This window comes from Cheilinus undulatus, linkage group 9 (assembly GCF_018320785.1).
Source record: "Cheilinus undulatus linkage group 9, ASM1832078v1, whole genome shotgun sequence".
NCBI classification, from domain to species: Eukaryota; Metazoa; Chordata; class Actinopteri; order Labriformes; family Labridae; genus Cheilinus; species Cheilinus undulatus.
Window position 1 is genome coordinate 44,441,834 of NC_054873.1, and position 25,058 is coordinate 44,466,891.

Genomic DNA, 25,058 nt, shown 5'->3' on the forward strand with positions numbered 1-25,058 from the left:
AAAACATCCAAGGGATAAATAATTTTTATAGGCACTGTACGTGAATTTGGGTGCCAGTTTAGGTCAGTCGTTTGAGCAGGCATCCATATACAGAGGCTGTGGTCCTCGTTGCGCTGGTTGCAGGATTGCTCTTCAGTCTTGGCACAGTTTGATGCATGTCACCCCCCATTATTTCTCCCTGCATTTCCTGTCTCTTTTCAGCTGTCCTATCCCAATAATGGCAAAAAGCTGCCACAAAAAAAATCATTTTTAAAAATGCATGCATTTGCAGCATTGCAGGCTAGGTGAAAGGAATTCTTATACCCCACACGAATGTTCCCTGCCCCGAAAATGGCAACTGTATCCATGGGCATTTAAACATGAGGTGTTTATGAGGCTTCTGCAGCCAGCCTCTAGTCGACACTGTGCATCGGCTTCATTTGTTAACACTTGGGGTTTCTGCTTGGTTCTGATGTATTTAGTGTTTGATATCCCATAATTTTGACCCTGTATTTTCCCTACTGAAAATTATTATAAAGGGTTTCTGAGAACTCTCACACCCACATTTATTCAGTTTGTTTTTACATTATTTAGTATTGGACAGTTGTTTCAAATCACATCCTCACATGTTGAATACCTTCAGCTTTAAATCTGATTTCCCTCACCATATCTGCACGGTGCTTTCACATACATTACTATACAGCTGACATGAATTTACTTCCAACCATTCAAATCAAAACATCTCCTCATGAAAGAAAGAATAAGAAAGAAAGAAGAGTAGCTGCAGCCTTCAAGCTCTTGCAAATTTTGTGAGACAATCACCCATCATCCCCTGCCTGTTAGAGTTGTGGCCCACTCTCTCTGTCCTTCAGTCTGGCCTGAGAGAACACAGATGGACGCTCATTCTGTCTTGGCTGCTCCACATTTCTGCTCAGATACGTTTGAGTTCATCTGCGGACACAGACAGAGCCGAGCCAAGCTCTGTGAGCTCCATGCTGCTGCACTAAAATCAGAGCTAGGACTAGAGGCGCACAAATACATAATAGCATACCTGACTATGAGGAAATCAGCCACAGTGTTCAGATGATTTTGGTCTGCATGCATCCAGCAGCAGAAGAAGAAGTGCTCCCTCCCTCTCAGGTGTGTGTGCTGCAGCTGGTGTTGTGAATCAGGCCGATGACACACACCTCCAATAAGCCGGCTATTTCACAACACCAGGGTGGCACCGCACCACTGACGACGAGACCAGGAGTCAAGACGTGAGGACGCAAGAGCCAAAAGAAGAAAAATGTAATCTGTATGTGCATGATTAGACAGGCAGTGGTGTTGGGTTCTTTCATTTTGCTTTGCAGTCTAAAATATGCTTAAAATGCAGGGTTTTTTGCTTTTATCCCATTCATAACATCTTTTTTTCCCTCACTCAGTGACTTTTACTCAACAATTAATATATCAGATATCAGAACTACACTTTTATACAGGCATGAATTATGTGAAAAGAAATCCTGTGTACACAAACACATGAATAAAGGCAGACATTTCTTTAAAAAGTGGCCCTTTGGTAACTCAATAAATAATAAAAACCACTATTTTCTCTGTGTTTATTTTGTTCTGTTCATGTCTACATTATATGTGAATGTGACGATCCACAGCTTACTTCTGATACAAACTAGACACTTAGGCAAGACAGGAAAACGTGTCTTGATGTGTTAAAAGAGCCATTCAATTGTCTGATATTCCTCAAAAGTCAACCAGATGGGGAAGTTTTGGAGTTAGATACAGAAAAAAGCAATAAAAGAGACAAGTAGATGTTTAAAGATTGTATTTTAAAGCTACGATTACCTGAATTACTGTCAATCAAACGTCTTTTGTTGAGTGAAATGGACTGGGCTTGTAAATGTTGCATCATCATGCATGCATATGTGGTTTTACCCTTTGGCAAAGAAAGGCTATTGCTCAGGCCTCATGCTCCAAGGGGCCTCAAGTTGTAGCCATTAAATGTGCACATCAAATATAAGGTATACTTCTCAAATTTATTTTTCATTATGATGTGTATTTTCAGAGTAAATAAGAGGCCATGAGTAAATAAAATAGGATCAAAACACATTCTGATTATTCCAAAAGTTCTCAGGGAGAATCCCTAGCAAGTTTTTGGCACCACAGTTTCTTCATAAGCAATTACAGCCAGGTAGACCAATGCAGACATTGAAACTGAATTAGTGAATTACTGTTTGGTTAAAAGGGATGCAATAGATAAAGAATGATGATTTGCTGCAGAACAGATATTGCACCAATAATTGGCATCTATTTCTTTTATTTTTATTCAGTCTAGAGACATGTTAGTGTATTTAGATGTGTGGAGACCACTACATACCCATCCCATACATACAAACAGGAAACAGGAAATGTCAGAAACAATAATAAGTAGTCAGTACATAGACAGAGACACTTTGACCCCCTTACATGGCCCCTTTAGTAACAACACACCCAGGGTCAGGCAGATTATAATGCACATTTCATAGCAGCATTAGAATGATGAGCCAGTGCTGTTGGTTATGTTTCAGATTTTTTTTCTTGCAGTTTTCTGGCTTTGTTCACTAAAAACTGATATTTCAAAATATTTGCTCAATTCCTTAACTGCCTTTATCTAAATGAGAAACCTCATATCAGTCGGCCTTGGGCCTCCAAATTACTCAATCCGCCCTTGTGCATGTGTCTCGGCTTTCGAGTTCTGAGAGTAATAGGCTTTATAATCACATCTATTTTTAATGCTTAAAGATGCGGCTGCATACCTTAAAATACTTGAGTTCATTTAAATGCCTTTCAAGGAAAAACTGTTTAAGATCAAATGGCAGGAAGGCTATCCTTGAATAAATTCAAATCCAAAGGCTTAGAAAACAAATGTCTCCGGTAATCTTTATTTTTACTTAGTGGTCTAACTGATGAAGGGTAAGGACTTAAATGTGACTTGTTGGGGGGAAAATAGAAGCTGAACTTCTTAATTTGAGTCCATCTGATCTGCTTAGAACCTCCTCATCCATCATGTGCCTTCGTCTCCATAAACGGATTCTTGCTGTGATCTGTCCCATCAAAAACAGATGGTCTGCACACAAATGTCTCTGAAAATGGAGTGTGGCCTCTGGGTGTGACGAGTTGGCACTGCAGGAAATACAGTGACCCACTTTTGGCTCTCCCCAAAGACACTGTAGTGTTCCACTGTGGACCCTTTATGGCAGGGACCCACACACTGCTTTGACCTGCTGTCAGTGAAAAAAGAATCACTTACAGTCTTTATGTTTTCTAACTTAATGTGATTGTATATCCAAAAAGATGATTTCTATGTCTCTCAATTATCCTGAATAAGCTGTAGCATGTACTAAAACAGGTATAAAACCCACGCTGAAAGGCATTTCTGTTTGGATTTAATGCCTTTATACATGTCCTGCCACATGTAGGGTTAGACTTAATAAAGGTCCTCTTTCAGTTTCAGCCAAATGTTTTCAGGTCAGTAGGAAACCCTGTAAATAACGCAAAATAAATTGACTTATTTTTTAAAGAGTTATTGTATTATGACATAAATATCTGATAAATAGTCCATTTACATATCCCTTTTGAATTTGTGCACTTAAAATTTCAAAAAACGATAAAATACAGTTAAATCACACGAATGAATAACTTAGAGGAGAAATAGTGAACCCTTTGTTTTGATAAGATTTAAAGTAGCCTCTTTCTTAGAAATAAATGAACGAGCTGTAATGAACAATGCAGTCAAGACTGTTTCCTATTAGAATAATGGCAGAACTGCGCACGTGCACAGGGCTAATTAGAAGAATAATGGCAGAACTGCGCACGTGCACAGGGCTAATTAGAAGAATAATGGCAGAACTGCGCACATGCACAGGGCAGCCACATCTAAAGCCGACAGGTGTTCATAATTGGGGAGCAGCAGGTGTTGAAATCGACCACAGCTGAGCAGAAAATCCCGTTTGAATAAAAAATATCTTGTTTTAACACAAGATTTAAGGGATAAATACATGAATTACACGACACAGCATAAAATGATTGAGCTCGGGTTGAAGGTGGGTTTATATGAATAATTTCCTGAATGATAAAAGCTTAGGCTAAACTAGCCTAAACAATTTAAACCTTTACAACGTTAAAGTGAACATGTTAATTCTTCCAAGCAGCTGTGTGTGGTCCTTGTGCTTCTCTTCGGCCTTACACGCCATCTTGTTGAAGGTAAACACGTCTTCTCTTGTAAAATGTAGATGTTTTGAAGCCTTATTAGCAGGTTTTTTTTCCCTCTTTGCTGTACAGGAGTCTGCAGTGTGGAGTTTTGTACTGACAGCTCAAGATGTGTCCTCTCTAAAGACCAAAGAAGCTGCAAATGTACCGACGGATACTACGCTGACAAATGTGACAAAAGTAGGGATTTTTATCCTTATACGTGTCTCTGTATTTTTGTACAAACCCAAGAATTGACCCATTTAATTCTAAGTGAGCAGCTAGTAGCCAATATTGACCCTGTGTTCAAGCCATGTGGAACAATAGAGAACATCAGTTTCCGATGGGCAAAATTAAAAAAAAAATGCTCCATTTGGTCGATAAGAAAAGGCTAGCTTACTAAATTGTCGTTATATTAAGCAGAAAAATTACGAAACAAAGTTAATGTTAGCTGAATTGTTCAAAGCTTTCTGTTTATTCATGTGCTGCCGATCAATTTTGTATTATTTGTGTTTTGACTTTAGGTGATTTGGTCGTAATCAGTATCAACGTTCAGTGACATGAGGTAAAAAAAAAAAAAATGCGTCATAATGTCCAAGTGAATACGCTAAATAATGACGTCTTGATCGTGAACCCGCTGAGTATGAAAAACATCCTTACTCACGAAGTTATATTTTCCGAGCAGCACATGAATGCAGCATGAATCCTTTCCCGAAATGGGAATCCTACATTTCCCACAATGCAACATTTTTTTTTTTTTTTTTGCGGCTTTGAAGCTCAAAATATACAATAATTATGTCCTTTCAGACATTAGTGGATGCAGGGTTTTCATAATTTAGATTAAAAAGGCACTGACAATTGAATAAATAACAAAAAGTGACCAAAGGAATTCCTCTAATGATTCTTTAATTTATCAGTGATATGAAGCAGCTTTTTATGATTTGTCCACCACTAAACTGCATTTATGGTGTTCCTAGATCCACATTTAGTGGTGCATCTAAAAAAAAAAAACAAAATAGAATATCATGTGAAAATTCATTTTCTTCTGTGATTTAATTCAAAAAGTGAAACTTCCATATATTTTTAGATTCACCATTATAAAGTACAATATTTCAAGTTTTTTTTTTTTTGTTTGTTTGTTTTTAATCTGATTACAGCTTACAAAAATCCAAAATAAACTGTCTCAAAATATTAGAATATCACAAAACAGGAATCAACAGAAAAGTATTGATAATACAGAAGAGTCGACCTCCTGGAAAATAATGCTCATTTATGCACCCAGTAATTAGTTGCATCTCTGTTGACACTGCATCTGGTTGAGTCTGGTGGGTCTCATCTTTCTCTTGGCATTTCACCAGAGATTCTCTATGGTAGTGGTTCTCAACCAGTGGGTCGTGAAGCAGCTTTCACTGGGTAGAGAATTGGTGCCTGGAAAAAACAAATTAGCAAGGGTGTACATAAGTTCTAGGCTAATATGTTTCAATTTATTTCTGTTTCACTGTGTTTTACTGGACAATGAGTAATCTCTGGTTGATTTATTTAGATTTTGATTTATTCATCCTATTATTTTTGGATAGAAATATTATACAGAAAACTGATTATCCTATGCAGACGTCTTCAGAATGAAATGCCATGTTTGCCTGCATGTCCTCCCAAAGTTTAGTCCGATATCTTTGTTCAGGTACATGTTTTACTCTAGGGTCCCAACCGCAACATTTTTGATAAATGAATTTTAACGGTTGACAATTTGGGTCAAGATTTCACATTAAGGAGGTGGCGGTGGGTCCCATGGTTAGGCCAGTTGAAAACTACTCTTCTACGGGGTTCAGGTCAGACCAGTTGGCTGGCCAAACAAACATAGTAATACCACGGTCAGCAAACCAGTTTCTGGTGGTTTTGGCTTCATTGTGGGCAGGTGCCCAGTCCTGCTGGAAAAAGAAAATCAGTATCTCCATAAAACTTGTGAGCAGATGGAAGCATAAAGGTCTCTAAAGTGTTGACAGTGTTGACTCTGGACTTGATAAAGACCAGTAGACCAAGAGCAGCAGATGGTATGGCATGTCAAACCACCACTGACTGTGAAAACTGACAACACTGGACTTAAAGACCCTTGGATTCTGTACTTCCCCAATCTTCCCCCACACTCTGGGGCATGATTTACAAATGAAAAACAAACTTTCATCTAAAAACACAGCACTAAAACACCAAATCACAGCAAAAAAAACCCCAACTTTTTTCATGGTATTTTAACTTTCTGAAACGCACTTGTATAATTGAGGCCTTCTGTAAAATTTAAGTCATTCTCAATTTCTAAGCCTTACTTCTTAGCCTTTAAACTACTTCATTTACATTTATTATAAATTAATATTTACACATTTACATCTATACTGTGCACCTTTACAGCTGTTGTTTTTTTAGATAGTAGTACAACTTTGGCACTTTTGGTACACCGGGCAGAAAAAGAGGAGGAAGCAGATTAAGAAGAAGTAGAGGGAGAAGCAATAATGCTAAAATAACCCATGTTAAGCTGTAGTTTAAGAGAAAGCAATTTAGCACATCAACTGCTGAAGAGTGAGTGCTTGACAGCAACTTCTTTATGTCCAGATGTACAGCAGTGAAGCAACAGCAGACATCAAAATCTGATCAAAAACAAACAAATTAACTATTAGCATATCAACACTATAAATGACAAATCAACAGGAAACAGAAACTAATGCAAAGTGTCAGTGACAAAGAGGCTTTGGTGCTGATTGGCTGTTGTAAGTATGGTTTGAGGTCAAGATATAGTTTTTTTGCAGGGCATTGGGTGAGAAACACAGAAACAGATAATCAGCCAAATATCTGCCCCTGATAATCAACTGTGCTGGTAATTTGTTGACCCCAAGTCTTCAGTCATACCTCATGATTTCTGTTTTTTTTTTTTTACATTTTGTTGACTGCACTAGTGCCTGTGTCCCTTCCCAAAATCTCAAGTATTTACTGCTGTATAAATGAACTGAATGTAGTTTTGTTTTTATTTTCTTGAACAGATGCAGATATTAAAGTTACATGTGGCAAAGACTACATTACCATTAGAGCTTTAGAGGATTTCTTTAAATATCACAATGTGCCGCTGGAGTCTCTGCACCTGCCAAATAAATCCTGTCGAGCTCAGGAGGAGGTCATTGATGGTGTGACGTACTACATGACCAGGATATCTAAAGACGAATATGTGGCATGTGGAGGGAAACCTTTAGAGGTATATTTGGAACTAAAACAGGCTACTGGTGTTCAGTGTAGGGTAGCAAACATTTTAACACCAGTTTTTTCTTTTTTTTTTTTTTTTTTTTTTCTTCTTCTCCCAGAAAAACTTTACCCACATTTTGTATTCCTTGAGTCTTTGGTCAGTCCCTCAGACTATCGGAAACATCATCAGGGATCCCATCATTAAGATGGACTATACATGCATCTATCCGTACACCAGGACAGTCAGCCTGCCTTTCCCAGTCGTCCCATTCTCCAGGTAAGAAAGACTTTGAAATTTGGCGCCATTATATCATCTCATCTCTGTATATGATACTTTTCTGGCCTGTTTTCAAAGTGAGACCGTGATGCGTGTAGATGATCTAGACGCCACAGTACAGCTGATGTTGTACACCGACAGCTCCTACACCAAAGCCTACAGCAGCGCTCCCACTATTGAACTCAGAGACAAGGTATGTCAGCATTCATCAGTCATTTCAGACTAAATACTAATACAGCTGTGAGGCTTATTCATGTCAGATGAAGCTTTAAAGGGTCTTGTCTCCAGGTGTTTGTAGAGGTGACAGTCACAGAGCCTGCAGATTTCTTCCTGCTGATGGTTCATGAGTGTTGGGCCACACAGTTTCCACAACCGAACGCCACTGAGGGACTGGTTCACACTCTGCTGCAGAACGGGTCAGAACTGCTCCATAGTTCACGTCAGTTTGGTCTTTTACCCTAAGCTAAAGTAGATGATAAAGAAATGAAACTTAGCTTGATCTTTGATTGATATTTGTGAATTTTATACATTTTCCAGACCCTGTAGGAACCTATTCATAGCACCAGCAGAGTCTCAACATTAAAAGTATAGAAAATTCTCAGACATAATTAAATATCAAGCTTTGTTGGTTTCTTTATCTCCTTGGACAAATGAAACACTGGACGATCCTGTACAAAGGGAGAGAAGTAAATATCTCTCACTGTTTTCACCTTTTGTCAACTTAATTGGAAGTAACACACTTCTCCACACTTACAACAACAATCCATCAATAGTAGATTTAAATGCAATTTCTGCTGAATCAAAGACTGAGTTTTATGAGAGGAAAAGAGGATAAAATGAGCAAAATTCTTCACATGTAAGAGGAAATGTAGTAGAAATGAAGAGCCCAAAAGAATAGGATTCAGTTTTTACATCACAGCTAGGGATGGGCAATTAAAAGCAAATTAGATTAAATTGCAATATGCCCTGATGCAATTTACAAATCACAGAAGTTGCAATATTTCTTTAACTTGAAATCTGCCTCAATACCAGCTTGATAAATTTGTGTTTTTTCACAGCAGCACAGATTTTATGTATATCATGCAAACATTCGTGCCATTTTTTTTTAGAATGGTTGACAAAAATCTGTATGTATATTTTTCTAAATCAAAACAAGTGAAATCAAAATGATAATCCCCTTCAATAAAGCAATTGATATCAAATTTACAATTTGAGCAAAAATAATTGCAATTAAATATTTTCTAAATCTTTTTCCCCAGTTCATTTTAATATTGAAGCTTAGCATTTGTTCATACCCCTAGCCGTGATCAGCTGATAGCCAGCTGATACCATTGATTGCCTCCCGGCTCCCACAGCCAATCACAGCTCTTTCTCTCAACACAGCTGTGTATTTAAATATGACATTCTTGTCACTTATCCCTGCTTCCATTGATATTCATGCACCACACTGCAGCTGCTTGCAAAGCTTCACCTCCACCCCAGCCACCTTCTTTATAGCTTAAAGCTTGTTAAACTCTCATATTCATTCATGCTATGCATTCATTTATTCTGAAATAATTTCATTTTTTTAATTACACATTGTTATAAATGTGTCTATTTATATGGGGGGTTCTAGCTATGCGCTCCCTAAAAAAGTCAAAGCATGCTGCTTGACCAACCCAGGGAGTATCTATGGAGCAGAGCCTTCTCCAGCACATAAAACTGCAAATTCATCTTGCAATAAAATGGTAAAATGTATGACTAGAGTGTTCCTGACTAAATGTAGGTTATAGTATAGAATGATTTGTTTGAATTTGTTAGAAAAATACATAAGATGAGGAATAATCACATTTTAAATTGCAATACTGGGAAAAAAAATCAGATTATTTTTTCAAGTTGTTCAGCCCTAATCATAGCTGTTAAGTTTTTCCAAAGCTGTATCAGTTCTGGGGTGGTGGATAGTTGTGGACATGAATAGATACGTCACTGATCCCAAAGGAAAATTAAGGATTCAAATCCAAACAGGATTTTTGTATCTTATTCTTACATTTGTTAGTTTGACTGTGAAGTTGTCATTAAATTTCTACACTTTCAGAGAGTTGCTGTGAAATTTAAGATGTACCTTTTGGGTTTCTTATGAAAGTACCTTTCTCTTCTCTCAGGTGTGTGAAGGACCAGACTGTTTCTTTTCTGGATGGGACTGAGGGACAATCCGGTCAAAACGGGGGAAGCTCAACCATCCATTACAGCTTTGACATGTTTCGCTTCACAACAGAGCCTCATGAGCTCTACCTGCACTGCAGCGTTCAGCTGTGTGAGCCTGCCGACCAGCAGTCCTGTACACCTGTGAGCTTTTCATACATAAGGACACTCTGTCATCCTAAAACCTGTCTTTGAAACTTTGTTTTTCTTTTTAATTAATGGGTATATCCTACAGTAAAAGTACATATCAGTTGGAAAGCAGATATTTAGTACAAAACTAAGTGTTTTGTGTTTGCATACAAAAATGTAACTCATGCATATTGACTTGTGTGTCACTCAAACCTTTCCTGCCTTTATCCATATCAGCCACATTCTGCTTATTTTTGAAAGCATCTTATTCTGATGTTGGTGTTTTATCAGTGAGTGTCTGCTGTAGTGTCTTCATGCTGTGGTTGTTCTGTTTCTATTTTCTCCTCAGAGCTGTAATTCGATCAGTAAGAGAGAAGCTGTGAGAGCGGGCCCGAGCCAGGCTCTTCTGTCATATGGACCGATCAGGATTGAAGTACCAGACAGACCTTTGTCCAGTAAGCTTTTTGATCTGTCAGATTATCAATGGTAATGTTTTAGAAATGGGCAGCTAACATGAATTCTGTGGCTTGTGTCTAACTAAATGCATGTAACTTAAACTGATTTAGATGAACCTGAGAAACTTGGATAATGATGCAGGAAGACTTGTTAAACAACAGCACATCTACATGTGTAAATTACAATCATCTCGATGTTTTCAGGTATGCTGATGACGGTGGTGCTGCCTGTAGCAGGCGTCTGGACCGTCGGCTTCTTCCTCGCCATCCTCATCACTGTGGCCAAAGCAGGCAACCGGAGGCTGAGGCACAATGAGGGAAACTGACAGAAATGCTGCTGCTGCAGCGACCTTAATAAAATTTTTAAGTTTGTCTGTATTAGGTTTTATTTCAGTCTTCAGATTTGATTATGCTTGTGGGGTTTAAGTCACAGCAAGCTCAGTGTGATGCTCGTTTGATTAACTGGTAAAATTACACTAAATGTTTCGTTATGAAGTATCTATGCTGATGTCGATTCCAGTTTTGAGATGACACCCATGGTGAATATTATAATCAGCTGAGCCCAGGCGCAGGTGGTCTAGTGGGGGGGTTCTCAAACTTGTCAGGGCTAGGGACCCCTTACAGGGCATAAAATTTTCTAAGGACCCCAACATAACTCTCACGCTGATTAAACATAAGTTAACAACCATTTGTACTCCTAGATGCTGTATTTTAAATTCAACCTAAATATAAGCTCTTGTCCAATTGAGTGTGGTTTCTTACTTTTTGTGATCCTTTGAGCAGCCGAATAAGAAGCCCTCTGTGCTTTTTCTTATGCTTTATTTAATGTTTGATGAGTGATAAATTTGTTATGTCACAATCATATTTGAGTTTTATTGGCCCAAAGCTGACTTATGTGGGAGTCATTGGTTTAGTATGGTTGTTTTATGACACTGTGGTCCCTATATGTATTTATTTGACTTTAAATTACATGGAATTACTTTAATGTATTTTGAATTATTTGGCAGACCCCCAAGCTGGGGCTTGCGGACCCCAGTTTGAGAACCACTGGTCTAGTGGTTAGGTCACACTGTATGCAGGCAGCCTGGGTTCAAGTCCAGCCTGTGGATCTTTCACTGAATGTCATTTACTCTCTCATCTCTGTTTTCATTCACTGTCCTATCTTTCTAAAACAAACCAAAAAAAAAAAAACAAGCCAAAATGCCCCAAAATCTAAAAAAATAAACATATCTGGGCCTTAAATCAGTGCATACAATTTTCATTTGGGTAAAAAAGAATGCCAAAATGATAACTTGAACAAAAACTTAAGAACCCTATGAAACAGCATTCTTGGTTGCAAGTTAAGCATTTCAGTTTTCCAACACAAAGGGTTTATAGTTGCAGAAGGCATTTTTCATTTAAAGAAACGCACGTCAAACTAAAAGCACAATGAAATATGTTTGGTTTACTAATATTTTTTATGCTCATATAAGACATTACTGATCCCAATAGTATTTGTTACAGCAGCTCACAAGAAAAGACAAAGAAATGTAATAAGTGTTAAAAACAGAAAAATACAGGAGCAAAAAAGGATTTTAAAATACATCAATATCAGCGAAAAAATGTGAAACACTATATTGCCAAAAGTATTCACTCACCCATCCAAATAATTGAAATCAGGTGTATAAAACCAAGCACCTAGGCATGCAGACTGTTTCTACAATCATTTGTGAAAGAATGGGTCGCTCTCAGGCGCTCAGTGAATTCCAGCGTGTTACTATGCTAGGATGCCACCTGTGCAACAAGTCCAGTCGTGAGCAGATGCTGTGGCTCATAGTGCACAGAGGTTGCCAACTTTCTGCAGAGTCAATCGCTACAGACCTCCAAACTTCATGTGGCCTTCAGATTAGCTCAAGAACAGTGTGTAGAGAGCTTCATGGAATGGGTTTCCATGGCCAAGCAGCTGCATCCAAGCCATACATCACCAAGTGCAATGCAAAGCAAAGCATCGGATGCAGTGGTGTAAAGCACGCCGGCACTGGACTCTAGAGCAGTGGAGACGCGTTCTCCGGAGTGACGAATTGCTTTTTTCCATCTGGAAATCTGATGGACAAGTCTGGGTTTGGCGGTTGCCAGGAGAACGGTACTTGTCTGGCTGCATTGTGCCAAGTGTAAAATTTGGTGGAGGGGGGATTATGGTGTGGACATGTTTTCCAGGAGCTGGGCTTGGCCCCTTAGTTCCAGTGAAAGGAACTCTGAATGCTTCAGTGTACCAAGAGATTTTGGACAATTTCATGCTCCCAACTTTGTGGGAACAGTTTGGGGATGGCCCCTTCCTGTTCCAACATGACTGTGCACCAGTGCACAAAGCAAGGTCCATAAAGACATGGATGAGAGAGGTTGGTGTGGATGAACTTGACTGGCCTGCACAGAGTCCTGACCTCAACCTAATAGAACACCTTTGGGATGAATTAGAGCAGAGACTGAGAGCCAGGCCTTCTCATCCAACATCAGTGTGTGACCTCACAAATGCACTTATGGAGGAATGGTCAAAAATTCCCATAAACACACTCCTGAACCTTGTGGAAGGCCTTCCCAGAAGAGTTGAAGCTGTTATAGCTGCAGAGGGTGGATCGACGTCATATTAAACCCTATGGATTAAGAATAGGATGTCACTGAAGTTCATATGCGAGTCAAGGCAGGTGAGCGAATACTTTTGGCAATATAGTGAATTTTGAAAACAAGAATTTATGGCAGCATAATTTCAGATGGCTAAAACTGTAATTAATATATTTTGAATATACATACAGGTGCATCTCAACACATGGTGAAAAATGTAAATTATTTTTAATGATAATGGCTAACAGCTAATAAAATCTCAAACTTCAGTATTTCATGAATTAGAATATTGTAAGAAAAGTTCAATATTAAAAACTAATGGTGTCACACTCTAATCATCTAACTGACTCAAAGCACCTGCAAAGGTTTCCTGAGCCTTTACATGTACTCTGAGTCTGGATCAGTAGCCTACACAGTCATGGGGGAGACTGCAGACTTGACAGATGTCCAGAAGACGATAATTGACAAACTGCACACGTAGGGTAGAACACAAAAGGTCATTGCTAAAAAAGCTGGCTGTTCAAAGAGTGCTGTGTCCAAGCACATTAATGTGTGGAAGGAAACGTGTGGTAAGAAAAGGAGCACAAGCAACAGGGATAACCACAGCCTTGAGAGGACCGTCAAGCAAAACCCATTCAAGAATTTGGGGGAAATTCTCTGAGTGGACGGAGGCTGGAGTCAGTGGATCAAGAGCCACCACACAGACGTAGCAAGGAATTTGGCCTCAACTGTTGCATTCCTTTTGTTAAGCCACTCCTGAACCACAGACGTCAGAATTTCTTACCTGGCTTAAGAAAAAAAATAATAATAAAGGACTGGACTGTTGCTCAGTGGTCTTAAGTCCTGTTTTCAGATGAAAGTAAATTTTGAATTTCTTTTGGAAATATAGGTCCTAGAGTCTGCGGGGGAGATCAGAGAGGCAGAGAACAGGTGCTTGAAGTCCAGTGTTTTCAGTTTTCAGTAAGTGATGGTTTGGGTTGCCATGTGTGGGTCCACTGTGATTTATCAAGTCCAGAGTCAATGCTGTCAGCCATCCACCAGGTTTTAGAGCCCCTCATGCTTCCACCTGCTGAGAAGCTTTACGGACACTGATTTCCTTATCCAGCAGGACTTAGCACCTGCCCACATTGACACAACTACTAAAAGCTGGTTAAATGACCGTGATATTCCTGTGCTCGACTAGCTAGCAAACTCAATGGATTTGAACCTCATAGATTCTCTACAGGGTTCAGGTCAAGAGGAAGACGAGAGACACCAGACCCAAAAACACGGACGAGCCGAAGGCCGTTATGCAACCTGGGCTACCGTAATAACTCAGCAGTGCCACAGGCTGATCGCCTTTATATCACACCATGGGTGAAGCACAGGGGGAAAGGCTACTGATTACCTGGGCTTGCAACAAATAATGGTCCTTGGGAAGCCTGAAATGAAAAGTATGTTTTCATTTATTTTTTCTTAGTAATTAGTGTCATTATTGAATCAAAACAGACTAAACAAATCAGTCAGCAGACTGAAATTTGTATCAAATAGAGTGGAATAAAATACTGGGGGGGCCTGCTCCTCCCTTAAAAACGTGGTATAGTCCAGCGCTGCAAAATAATGTAAGTGAATTTAACCATGGTAAAAATATTGCCCATACATTGGGAAATTATGGTTCAGAAATACATTTAAATTCAAAGATATTTGTAAAAATGACACCACATTTGTTGCTTGGCTAGCTAGTGAAGGGGGCCCTGTGTAATATTCTTTCTGGGGGCCAAAAATCCCTAGCTACGCCCCTGTATCACACCACATTGATGCAGTAATTCATGCAAGCTCCAGTCATATAAATGAACATACTTTTTATGTTTCAGAGTTATTTATTTTATTGGTTGTGTGTAATATTCTTTTTTTGAAAGATAATTTGGGGTTTTAATTCATTTTAAACCAAAGTCATCAAATTCAAAAGAAATAAACCCTTGAAATGCATCATTCTATTTGAGATTAATCCATATAATAAATGAGTTTCACTTTTTGAATTGAACTACAGAAATAAATCAACTTTTCCAGTGTATTATAATTTTTAGGGAAATATCTGCATATGCTTACATTCTCTAAAACAACCACATACCACATTACATACATATTTATACCTTATAACACGCTGTTCAGTATTATTGTAATGCAATATACCATTTATTTAATTTCAATTCATATTGCTTCTTTAATCTTATATTGTGCTGCATATAATAAATGTGTTACGTTTATATCGTACTTTAACCACTTCCTTCTGTACCAGTTGTGTACACCTCCTTTTTTATCTAAATTGGTCTCATTGTGTATTATCTGACTTCTGCTATTTTTGTCCTAACATTGCTTACATTTACCCTCTTCGGGCCCATAAAGCAGTAGCTTATCCAGACTAATGACCAGCAGATGGCGCACTGTCCACGGTTTTCTCTGTCTAGTGTGGTTCTCGTCCATGAGGAGGGGTTGGCTTTTGTTCTTCATGTGTAATGGGTGCAAATCTTTTGTCAGATCCATTAGTGTTTGCTGGTGATCTCAGGAATATTAACAACACGTTTGCCTCCTCGGTTGAAGCTGATCGGGTATTTTTCCCGCAGCGGTTCTGGTGAAATCTGGTAAAATCCGGTTGCTTTGCACCTGAGTGCTGAAGTGTTTTTCGTGCAGCAAGTTCAGAAACTTTAGAGGGACTTTCTATGTGCTGATTCGTGGCTCTGGTGTTTGTGTATGCAGGAACTGAAAGAGGATTTGTTGTAGGACTTGTTGCTTTCTGATCAGCCATTGTAGGCGACGGAAAGTGGGAAGGTCCAGTTCATTCGCCTGCAGGCTTCTCTGTTCTCTGTGCATGAAGGACACAGCTCTATGAATTCTGGACGAGCCATGAGGCTGCCGGTCACATCGGACTGTCTGCAACCACGGCTGGATTAATATCTGGCTTTTTGATTCCCCTGGGTTCTGAAGGCAGCTGATATTTCTGCCTAAAGTACTTTTCTTCAAGGTTGCTGTCAAAGCTCGCAAAATGAAAAGATAGCTCACTTGTTGCGGAGTTTTGGTATCAATGCAAGCGTAAAATTCACTGCTGCTTGTCCTGGATTCCTGCCGACCTGAGGAGCTTGTTTTCTGTCCATTCATCTTCATCTTTCCACAAGTCTGAGCTCTGATCTAAAGACCACATGATGATGAGGATGGCACCTAAACAAACGTGGGCCCTGATCATCCTCACTTTATCCTCCTTATTCTCCCTGTGCAGCACAGCAGCTGATGTGATGGAGGAGGAAGAAAGCTTCAGTGGAGAGGTATAGTCATCCTTCTTTCACAGTGGTATTTTTTGAGACATGTGCTCTGGTATTAGCTGAGAAAATCTCATGTGTGAGAGATAGCAGCTCCCCATGACTTAAGTTCGTTTGTTCATGTTTGTGCAAAATCAGCAAAGCATCCAGTGACCTCCTGACCGCTTTCCACATCACAACACTGCATGAGCTGCACACAAGGAAAGAATCCATCCATGCAATCATCCATTAGTTGTAGTTGTGTCCTAAAATGTGATCATCAAGTATTTAACAGGTGATAGAGATGCACTGATTGGGAAAATCAGTGCTCACAACAAAACTCCTGTTATTGAAGTTTTTCATCACTTCTAAGAGTCCAGCTGTGCCAACATATTCTCATATTTGACCACTAAAACAGATCAAAGTTGTCCATCAGGAGACCTCTTCTCTCTAATAAATAAGTGTCTTTGAATCAGCTGTTAAGTATATTAAATGCCAGCATGAAATTGATTGTGTGCAACAGGTCAACATACTTACATCTGCTCAGGCCACATTATTTGCTGATGGTTGTTTTTTAACAGAACATTGTCAGCTGATACCAGTGTTAAACCAATGCATTTGTGCATCCCTAATTATTTACACTATTTAATCTGTTTATTCCCCCCAGACTAGTTTGTATGCCTTCTATAAGCCCACCACAGGTGGCATCTTCTGTGGAAGAAATGTTGGAAAGCTAGCTTGGATGAGAAAATATTTGCAAAGAAAATGACTTGAGTATCAAAATATTTTGCCGTCGGTGTCTTGATGGATTAGTTAAAGATCGCCGTTTTGACGATATTTCAAATTTCAAACATTATATAATAAGGATGACCTTGCAAAGCTGTTGGATTGGCATCATTTAAGGAGAAAGAGGTACTTACAGCATGTAAGCCATGACCACAGGTGAAGTAATGAGTATAGGTGCTGCTATGGTGGCAGTTCAATCAGAATTTAACAGAATGTCTTAATTTAAAAAAGAAAAGCAAGAACCACTCTGAAAGCTTTGCTTGGTGGAAAAAAGGTTTTTGTTCTTCTCCTGATTGGCTTCACTGATAGAGAGTAATGACAATGGTTAGCTCCTGTTATGTAGTTTACACCTCTGGGATGGCACATAGTACTACTTGAATGTTTTGTTTCTCTGGTTGACCTGCAATGAATATGACTTACAAAAAACTTAACCCTTCACCATCTATAGGTGTTTGCACAGATGGATGGGAAATTTCCAGTCCTATGCCATGTGAGACAGTCTATCTGGCATGTCAGTATATGATAGGAATGTACAATACTCGATTTTGCAGATTTCCAATATGGTGACTTCAAGTCTTTTTTATAGAACACCAAATCTGTCCTATACTTTTTTTGTACTGTGAATGAAATGAATTCTCCTTAATAAACAGCAGGTTTACAGAGTGGTTCCCTTAGGCTGGCAACACTGGACGATTTTTTTAAATCTTGAAGGGTTTTAAAAACAGACAGACCACAGATATAAGGACAATTTCAAGCAGTTTTTCATCTTAAATTCTCTGAGAAAACTGAGCAGACCGTGAGTTCACTGAAGACCACACACCTGCCGACCTGCCTACGACCTCACAGTGAACATTTCCCATGCACGACATTTTACAGACTCTCATGTGATCAAATTTGACAGCAGAATAAGAATAAACATGGATGACTATCGATATCCTCGGCTGGCTTTCCTTCCCCAAGAATCTATCCTCCAAAGTTCTGTTTGTTTGTGTACGGTAAAGATACACAACATGCGGTTGGTGATGCTACCCAGTCTGCTCACTCTCAGTGGTCGTTGTGGTTATTCCAAGCGGAGGCATTAACCTCGAATCATAAATATCAAACATGCAACTTGATATTAACAATTCCAGGTCTGGGAGGCAACATCTTCTAATCGTGTTGTTACCACACACTTGAGGATTATTCAGACAAATAATTGTTTGTGATGAGGTTCTACGTCCCCACAATCACTGAGGAAGGAGAATCTGGCCTCACATTGGGGTAAAAATCCTGTAGTGTGGAGCCAGCCTTATGACAAAGTCATGACAAAGTACTTGAAATAAAACAAAATGCAAATTCGTATTAAGTTAAAAAACAAACAAACTGTAGTTCAGACCTAAAACTGACAAAGGAACAAGGCTAATGGAGAACAAAACTTCAGCTGAGGTTGGTCCATTGTTTCTTTTTATCAGACTTATTTGTACATTAATTTTAATGAAGCTAAATACATTATTACCCTAGAGAAGTAGTCTTGTACTCTTTTCAGCCCTGTGCTTAGTGTGTTGCTTTGCTTTTTATCTTTAAAAAGTATCTGAATAAGTTACTCAGGGTTTAAAGCCTGGTCTGTTTCTATACATAGAAATAGAACTGTTTTTGTTAGATGACTACCATTATTTTGTATTATTTTGACAGGTATAAAAGTATCATCATGATATTAATTTCAGTTGGTTCCTCATCATTCATCAGACTAGCCCATGCTAACATTGCAGTGGCTGAAACCTGTAATGCAATGCAGAAATCCTCTCTGTAAGGTTCTGTTTTTCTCAGTGTGGGCAAACATGATGGGTCTGTACGTTGCATGTGTGTGTCTGTGTTTTTACCCCTCAGCCTGTTGGTGCATGAAGGTATGAGTCCCATGATCCAACTGTGGGAGCGCGAGCAGACCGTGTTGTTGTTGTTGTTGTTGAGCTCTGCTGATGAGACTTTTTTTTAAAGAGCTGAACCTTAAACTTGACAGAGACCCCCCCCCCCCAAGGAGCTGTCGTCCTGTTTGCCTGCTCCACTCGCTTCATTTCCCTGTCAGCAAACATACAACACAGCTCTTTTTCTTTAATGGTCCTGTGTCCTACAGAAGTGACATACACTGAAACTATTGTGCTCTTAGTTTTCCAGATCTTTGTCTCTGCTCCTCATCTCTGCTGTCAGCGAGGAGAAAGGCCAAGAATGAGAGAGCAGGAATGTTGTTATGTTAATAGAAGCCATCTGCTCTGTTTTCTTTAACTCCTTAGATGCTCGCTCCAAATATTAGATAGTTGATGTTTTTGGATTAGTGTAGCAGTGATTCCGTCTCTGCTCTAGCTTTCATACATATGACAATCACAGTATATCATAAGTCATGCACACAGAAGGAGACATGTTTTAGGAAATATCTCTAAAGACAAATCTCTCTTTCCACACAGGCATGGCTCCGTAAATACGGCTACCTGTCTCAGGCGAGCAGACAGATGTCCACCATGCAGTCGGCTCAGATTCTGTCCAAAGCCATCAGCGACATGCAGCGATTCTACGGCCTCCCGGTGACCGGAGAGATGGATCCTGCTACTCTCACGTAAGCTCTTATATATTTGATTATACTGAATGTTTGAGTTGAGGACATGAAGCGCTACTCAGCATATGCATGCAATACAGAGGCATGGATTGTAAAAATTAGGGTTCAAACTAACAGTTTAGCCGATGCCAATGTTCTTTTCATTACTTCTTTTGGTGTAGGACTTCTATTATGCCAACATTTCCTCTCGCATTTGACCATACAGACAGATCAGAGTTGATCTAACTGGTGTTTTCTTCTGCCTTGTGAAAAATCTCTTATTTGATTCAGCAGCTAAATATACCCGATGTCAGTATAAAATTGATTTAGACTACAGATAAACATTGGTAACTTACATCTGTTCATGCCACATCATTTGGCTGATGGTCAATGTTTGTCAACAGGGCTGATGTTGGCCAATACTGATGTTATACTGATGCATCCCTCGTATAAGCATATGATGAGTTTATGAGTCCTGCAGGATTTCTGACAGCTTGAAAACTGTCTTCACACATATATTGTGTGGTTTGACTTTTCCCATCAGAACATTTTATACCAACACATTTCTCTCAGTCACCAGCAGCTGCTAAAACAGTTCCAGTTGTTTTGTTAAGTTACACTATAGTTTTATTTTCCATTGTATTTATCTTATCTTTACTAATGAGGCCAGTTGGGCTATTATGTCATATCCTCACATTCATCCAAGACCTTGAGATTCAATAAGTGTAGCTTTTGTTCTCTCTTAGTCTATGTAAAGATTAAGGAAACATCACGAGGCTGTGCCAAGGGTGCAAATCTACCAAAACCTCAGAAAAATGTATTTGTTTTTGGGAATATAGTATTATTTACATTCTAGTTTACAAAACATTTACTTAATAAATACATAAACTACAATACAGGCATAAAACTATAAAAACTGAACAAGGACTTGAGTCAAAAGGAGGAAGTTATAACAAAAAATGATAAAAAAAAAAGGGGCTCAGACTGCTTAGATGGATAAGCTATGTCAGGCTTTTTATACCAAACACCTTGGAACAAATGTTAAAATAAGGGTACAACAGTACACTAATGAAAGAAGGACATTTCACGAGCTCCTGGGAGCTGAAACAAAGATATTTGTTAAACAACCAGGACCACTTTAAGTACTTGCAGTTGGGAGAGTTTTTTGAAAGAGTCCAGGGTGTACCCTTCCTCTTGCCCAATGACAGTTGGGATAGGTTCCACCCCTCCATGACCCTCAACGGGATTAGCAGTGTTGAAAATGGATGGGAAGTTGGACTCCCAACATCCTAGTAATTACCCAGCTTTAACAGGGCTCAAAAGTCACGCCTGAAGTGTTCAGTTTTTTAAAAGTTTGTTTCTTAATTCTATCTCTTTTTCATTCATTTAACATAGAAATAGCAAGATTTTTCTTCTTGTGCTTCAGTACTTTTCACAGTCTGTGTTTAAAAGATAATCCCTTGTAAATGGCTTGAATCCAGTGATAATTTTTGGATGCCAAACAACTGGAGTTCTGGCCAAATTAATCCTTTTTAGCCTCCTGAGAAATCTGAAGAGGTTTTGCCAAGAACAAAGTAATGAAGTTGAGTTGAAGGGGACATATCTTACCTCTTTTCAAACTTTTAACACAGTCAGCTGTGGTCTAAATGAAGCATCCCTGCCGTGCTTTGGTGAAAATATGATATGAATCAAGAACCAGAGGAGCGTTTTGACCCTTTATAAATGAGCTCTTAACAGCCTGTGTCAGAACACTTGATGTTTGTCTCTTTAAATGCAAATGAGCCCTTTCCTATTCCACCCCACTCTTCTTTGGGGTGTTCCCACTACAGTTTTATGTCCCCATAGCTGATGGTGGAGATAATAGGTGGGGGGCAGAATTATTATAATCCATGTCTTTGTGATATCACCGGGAGAGCAGGTTGTGCACCACTAAAATATTTTTTTTCCCCCTGTAAAGTCCATGAAGCTTTGGTCAACATTCTACCTTTACAGCATAAAATTTCTTGATTTTAGGAAATTATTCAGCAACTGTCTACATATTTTAGTTTCTAATGTGAATGTTGGTGAATTTGCTTGTGTTTTAGAGCCATGCGACGGCCGCGCTGTGGCCTCCCAGACAGAAAAGCATCAGAGATTGAAGAAGGTACGAGGAAGAAACGCTACGCTCTGACCGGACAGCAGTGGAACAAAGACCACGTCACTTACAGGTAAGGTCACAGCAGTATCAAAAAGTACCAGAGCTTTAAAACAACTACATCTTTTTTCATAACACGGCTTCATCTGTCAAGGTAACTTCTGAACAGTGTTTAAATTGTAGAAATATGTTGTACATTTAACATATTGATGTAATTTAAACACTGTGAAGGTGTTTGGATGCATTTTAAGACTGAAAGGTCAAAATATTGGGTATTTAAGACTTGATGATTTTTGCTGTATCCAGACAGATTTCAGTATTTTTTTGATGATTTTTTAATACCCTATCAATGTTTTAAACCAGGCATCATGACAGCCCTACTTTCACATTCACAGCATTAGAAACGGAACAGACGTAAATAAAAAAATTCTTTCTGTCTGCAGCATTATGGACCAGCAGATCCCCTCCTCTTTAGGCGCGGAGCAGACATTTGATGCGATTCGTCGGGCCTTTGAGGTGTGGAGGAGGGTCACTCCACTCACCTTTGAGGAGTTACCTGCTGAAAACAACATCAGTCTCAACAGCAGTCAGTCAGACCTCGCAGACATCCTGCTGTTGTTTGCCTCTGGTTTCCATGGTGACATGTCTCTTTTTGATGGCGAGGGGGGGTCGCTCGCTCATGCCTACTATCCTGGACCAGGAATAGGAGGAGATACACACTTTGATGCTGATGAGCCCTGGACTCTGGACAACCAAAATCCTCAGGGTCAGTGTGGTGATTTTTATTTTCTCTATGGGAACTGAACCTTTGAGTTTCTGCTGGTGGGAAAATGTCTCTTAAAGCCCCTGTAAGACTAAATCCACAGCAGTGCTTAACAATGTGATTAAGGGATTATTAAAACTAACAGAAGCTTCTAAAACAATTGAAATAACCCACGATCTTAAAAAAATCCAGGCCATATTTGTTTCTTTAAACTTTCCTGGTATTTGTTTAAAACTGAGCAGAGTTAGCCTTAAAGATCTAAAGTAAATTTACATGATTAACACTGTGATTCAATCACAGGAAGTCTTATACAGCAGATGTTTGTTAACTTTCCCAGTAGAAACTTCCTCTGGGATCCAAGTTTTGGCAGCCTCAGGTTTAAAATGTGTTGACCCAGTTGTCATATTTTCAGCTGCATGGGTTAAATGCTGTCCTGTTAGGATCTGATTTTTAGGGTTGAAGTTCAAGGTCAATTAAAAGTTAGAAATGTAGTGTAAAATATCAACAGCTAACACTACATAGGTGTTAAGAATTGCAACTTGAGGAAGCTCTGCTACTTGAGCATGTTTTCTAGGCCTACACAAGAAAAATACACAATATGCACAATATATACACATTTTTAGTGCTAACATTAATGCCAGAGGAAGTTCAGAACTCATCAGCTGTGGAATCAGCAGTGTTAGTGGCTTTTATGCTCCAAGTATCTTAGCAGTCATTGACCCCGCTCTGTGATTTTATGTGGTCCTTTTCTTCGTGAGTTTCTGTTGTTCCTAAATGCTTCCCCTTACTAATATCACTAACAGTTGACAGTGGAATTTCCACCATGGATGGAATTTCACAAACCATCCTATTGCAAAGGTGGCACCAGCATAACTGGTCTTTAATTTGTGCCTGGGGATTTGTAAACTGTGCATGGATTCCAGTTATGCTGTTGTGCATCGTAAATCCATGGGAACAGTTCATGCAATTGGGGCACGCATTAGAAAAATCTTGTGCATGGATTTGCAAAGTGTGGGTATGGCTGTGCAAACTGTGGGTACATAAATTAGCTTTAAATTTAAAAAGAAAGCTAAAGTAGTCATGTAAAGTAGTAGTAGTAAACTCACAACTAAGTGTTATTGGATTTTTAAAATCCAGAATCTCACCTGCTGATTATTGTAATGATGACAAGGTGTTTGGCTTGCTGCTTCTCAGCATTTTTGTTTGTATAGTTTCAAGTGTTTCTTATAGTTCCTTATGGTTGTGCTGCAGGTGGTGATAAAGATTATTCTTAATTTCCCTGTATGCAGCCACAGGCTTTGCAAGTGTTATACAGTAGACCTGCATTCCATGTGTTATATGAGTGTGACTATGTGTCTTGCAGGTGTGGACCTCTTCCTGGTGGCGGTCCATGAGCTCGGCCATGCTTTGGGTTTGGAGCACTCTGATAATCCCAGTGCTATAATGGCTCCTTTTTATGAGTGGACTCACACGCACAACTTCTCGCTACACGAGGACGACATCAGAGGAATTCAGCACATATACGGTGAGAGGCACAGGCTGCTTTGATACACTATTTATATCACCCTCTTTAGATATATGTTCAGCAACGTGCTTATATTTAGACACTACCAGCAGAACCTAGGTCCTGTAAGCTCTTTAATGCTAGTATTATAAGCAGCTGCTGCTAAAAGAATCTGTTTGACATTGCTTTGATGATGCTGTGCAGTACAACTGCACTGGTTTAGTGTAGACAGATTTAATATAAGCAGATAAACAGCCATGCCTTTTGTTTCTATGCAGCTCATTAAATATATGTTAACATGAACAACATAACTCCATCTTCCACTGTATAGGACTAAAGCCGAAAGAGAGCTCAACAGTGACCTGCCACTTTTTCAGGGGTCCAGGTTACAGAAGTAAATTTCCCCATTCAAATCCTAGATTTACACTTCACACAATCTTTATATTGATGTTTTTAATCTAAGAACCAAGCCAAATAGCAACTTGATTACTTGTGACAGTAAAGCATTTTTAATTCTTCAAAAAACAGCCCTCCAGTTAGAAAGTCAAAGGTACAAGGCTGTGTACTTATTTTCTCTGAGGGGTTAAGGTACTACCTATCCCACAGTCCTTTGCAATTTCCTAAAGTTATTCCTAATAATAGCTTTTCAAACATTTGAACTGTAAACTGATCTTTATTTCTGTGTTTACATTTTTGATATTAATATTTAAGTATACTGTCGACCAGTGGTTCTTAACTGGTGGGTCGGGACCCAAAAGTGGGTCACGGAGAAGTTTTCAGTGGATCGCGACTAAAAATGGTGGCATAGTCCTGAAGTTCTTATTGGACATGCATCAGTATCTTTTATTTTACCCCGTTTTACTTTGGAAATGGGTTAAATTTAAATGTTTGCTAAATATTTCAACAAATTTATCTCTTCTTTTTGCAATAAATAGCTTCTTTTCCCATGATAAAGTAATTTCACAAGT

The 25,058-nt window shown here is 39.0% G+C and overlaps 2 protein-coding genes across 2 annotated transcripts in view; both read left to right on the forward strand.

Annotated features, from left to right (window-relative positions):
* The first annotated feature begins 3,865 nt into the window (after nt 1–3,865).
* Nucleotides 3,866–10,839, forward strand: zpd (zona pellucida glycoprotein d). Its single transcript, XM_041794716.1, has 10 exons — nt 3,866–4,055; nt 4,164–4,215; nt 4,294–4,401; nt 7,230–7,438; nt 7,545–7,702; nt 7,781–7,895; nt 7,991–8,118; nt 9,844–10,027; nt 10,362–10,467; nt 10,672–10,839. Exons 1-10 carry the CDS (start codon nt 4,011–4,013, stop codon nt 10,791–10,793), a joined length of 1,227 nt encoding a protein of 408 aa, XP_041650650.1. The 5' UTR covers nt 3,866–4,010; the 3' UTR covers nt 10,794–10,839.
* Nucleotides 10,840–15,549: 4,710 nt separating this feature from the next.
* The window catches only part of LOC121515101 (matrix metalloproteinase-15-like), a 36,342-nt gene continuing 26,833 nt past the window's right edge, over nt 15,550–25,058 (forward strand). Inside the window, exons 1-5 of the mRNA XM_041795700.1 lie at nt 15,550–16,364; nt 19,562–19,710; nt 21,774–21,896; nt 22,267–22,589; nt 23,950–24,111. Of these exons, the coding sequence (XP_041651634.1) occupies nt 16,242–16,364; nt 19,562–19,710; nt 21,774–21,896; nt 22,267–22,589; nt 23,950–24,111 (880 nt within the window). The 5' untranslated portion in view covers nt 15,550–16,241. The remainder of the gene's footprint in view (nt 16,365–19,561; nt 19,711–21,773; nt 21,897–22,266; nt 22,590–23,949; nt 24,112–25,058) is intronic.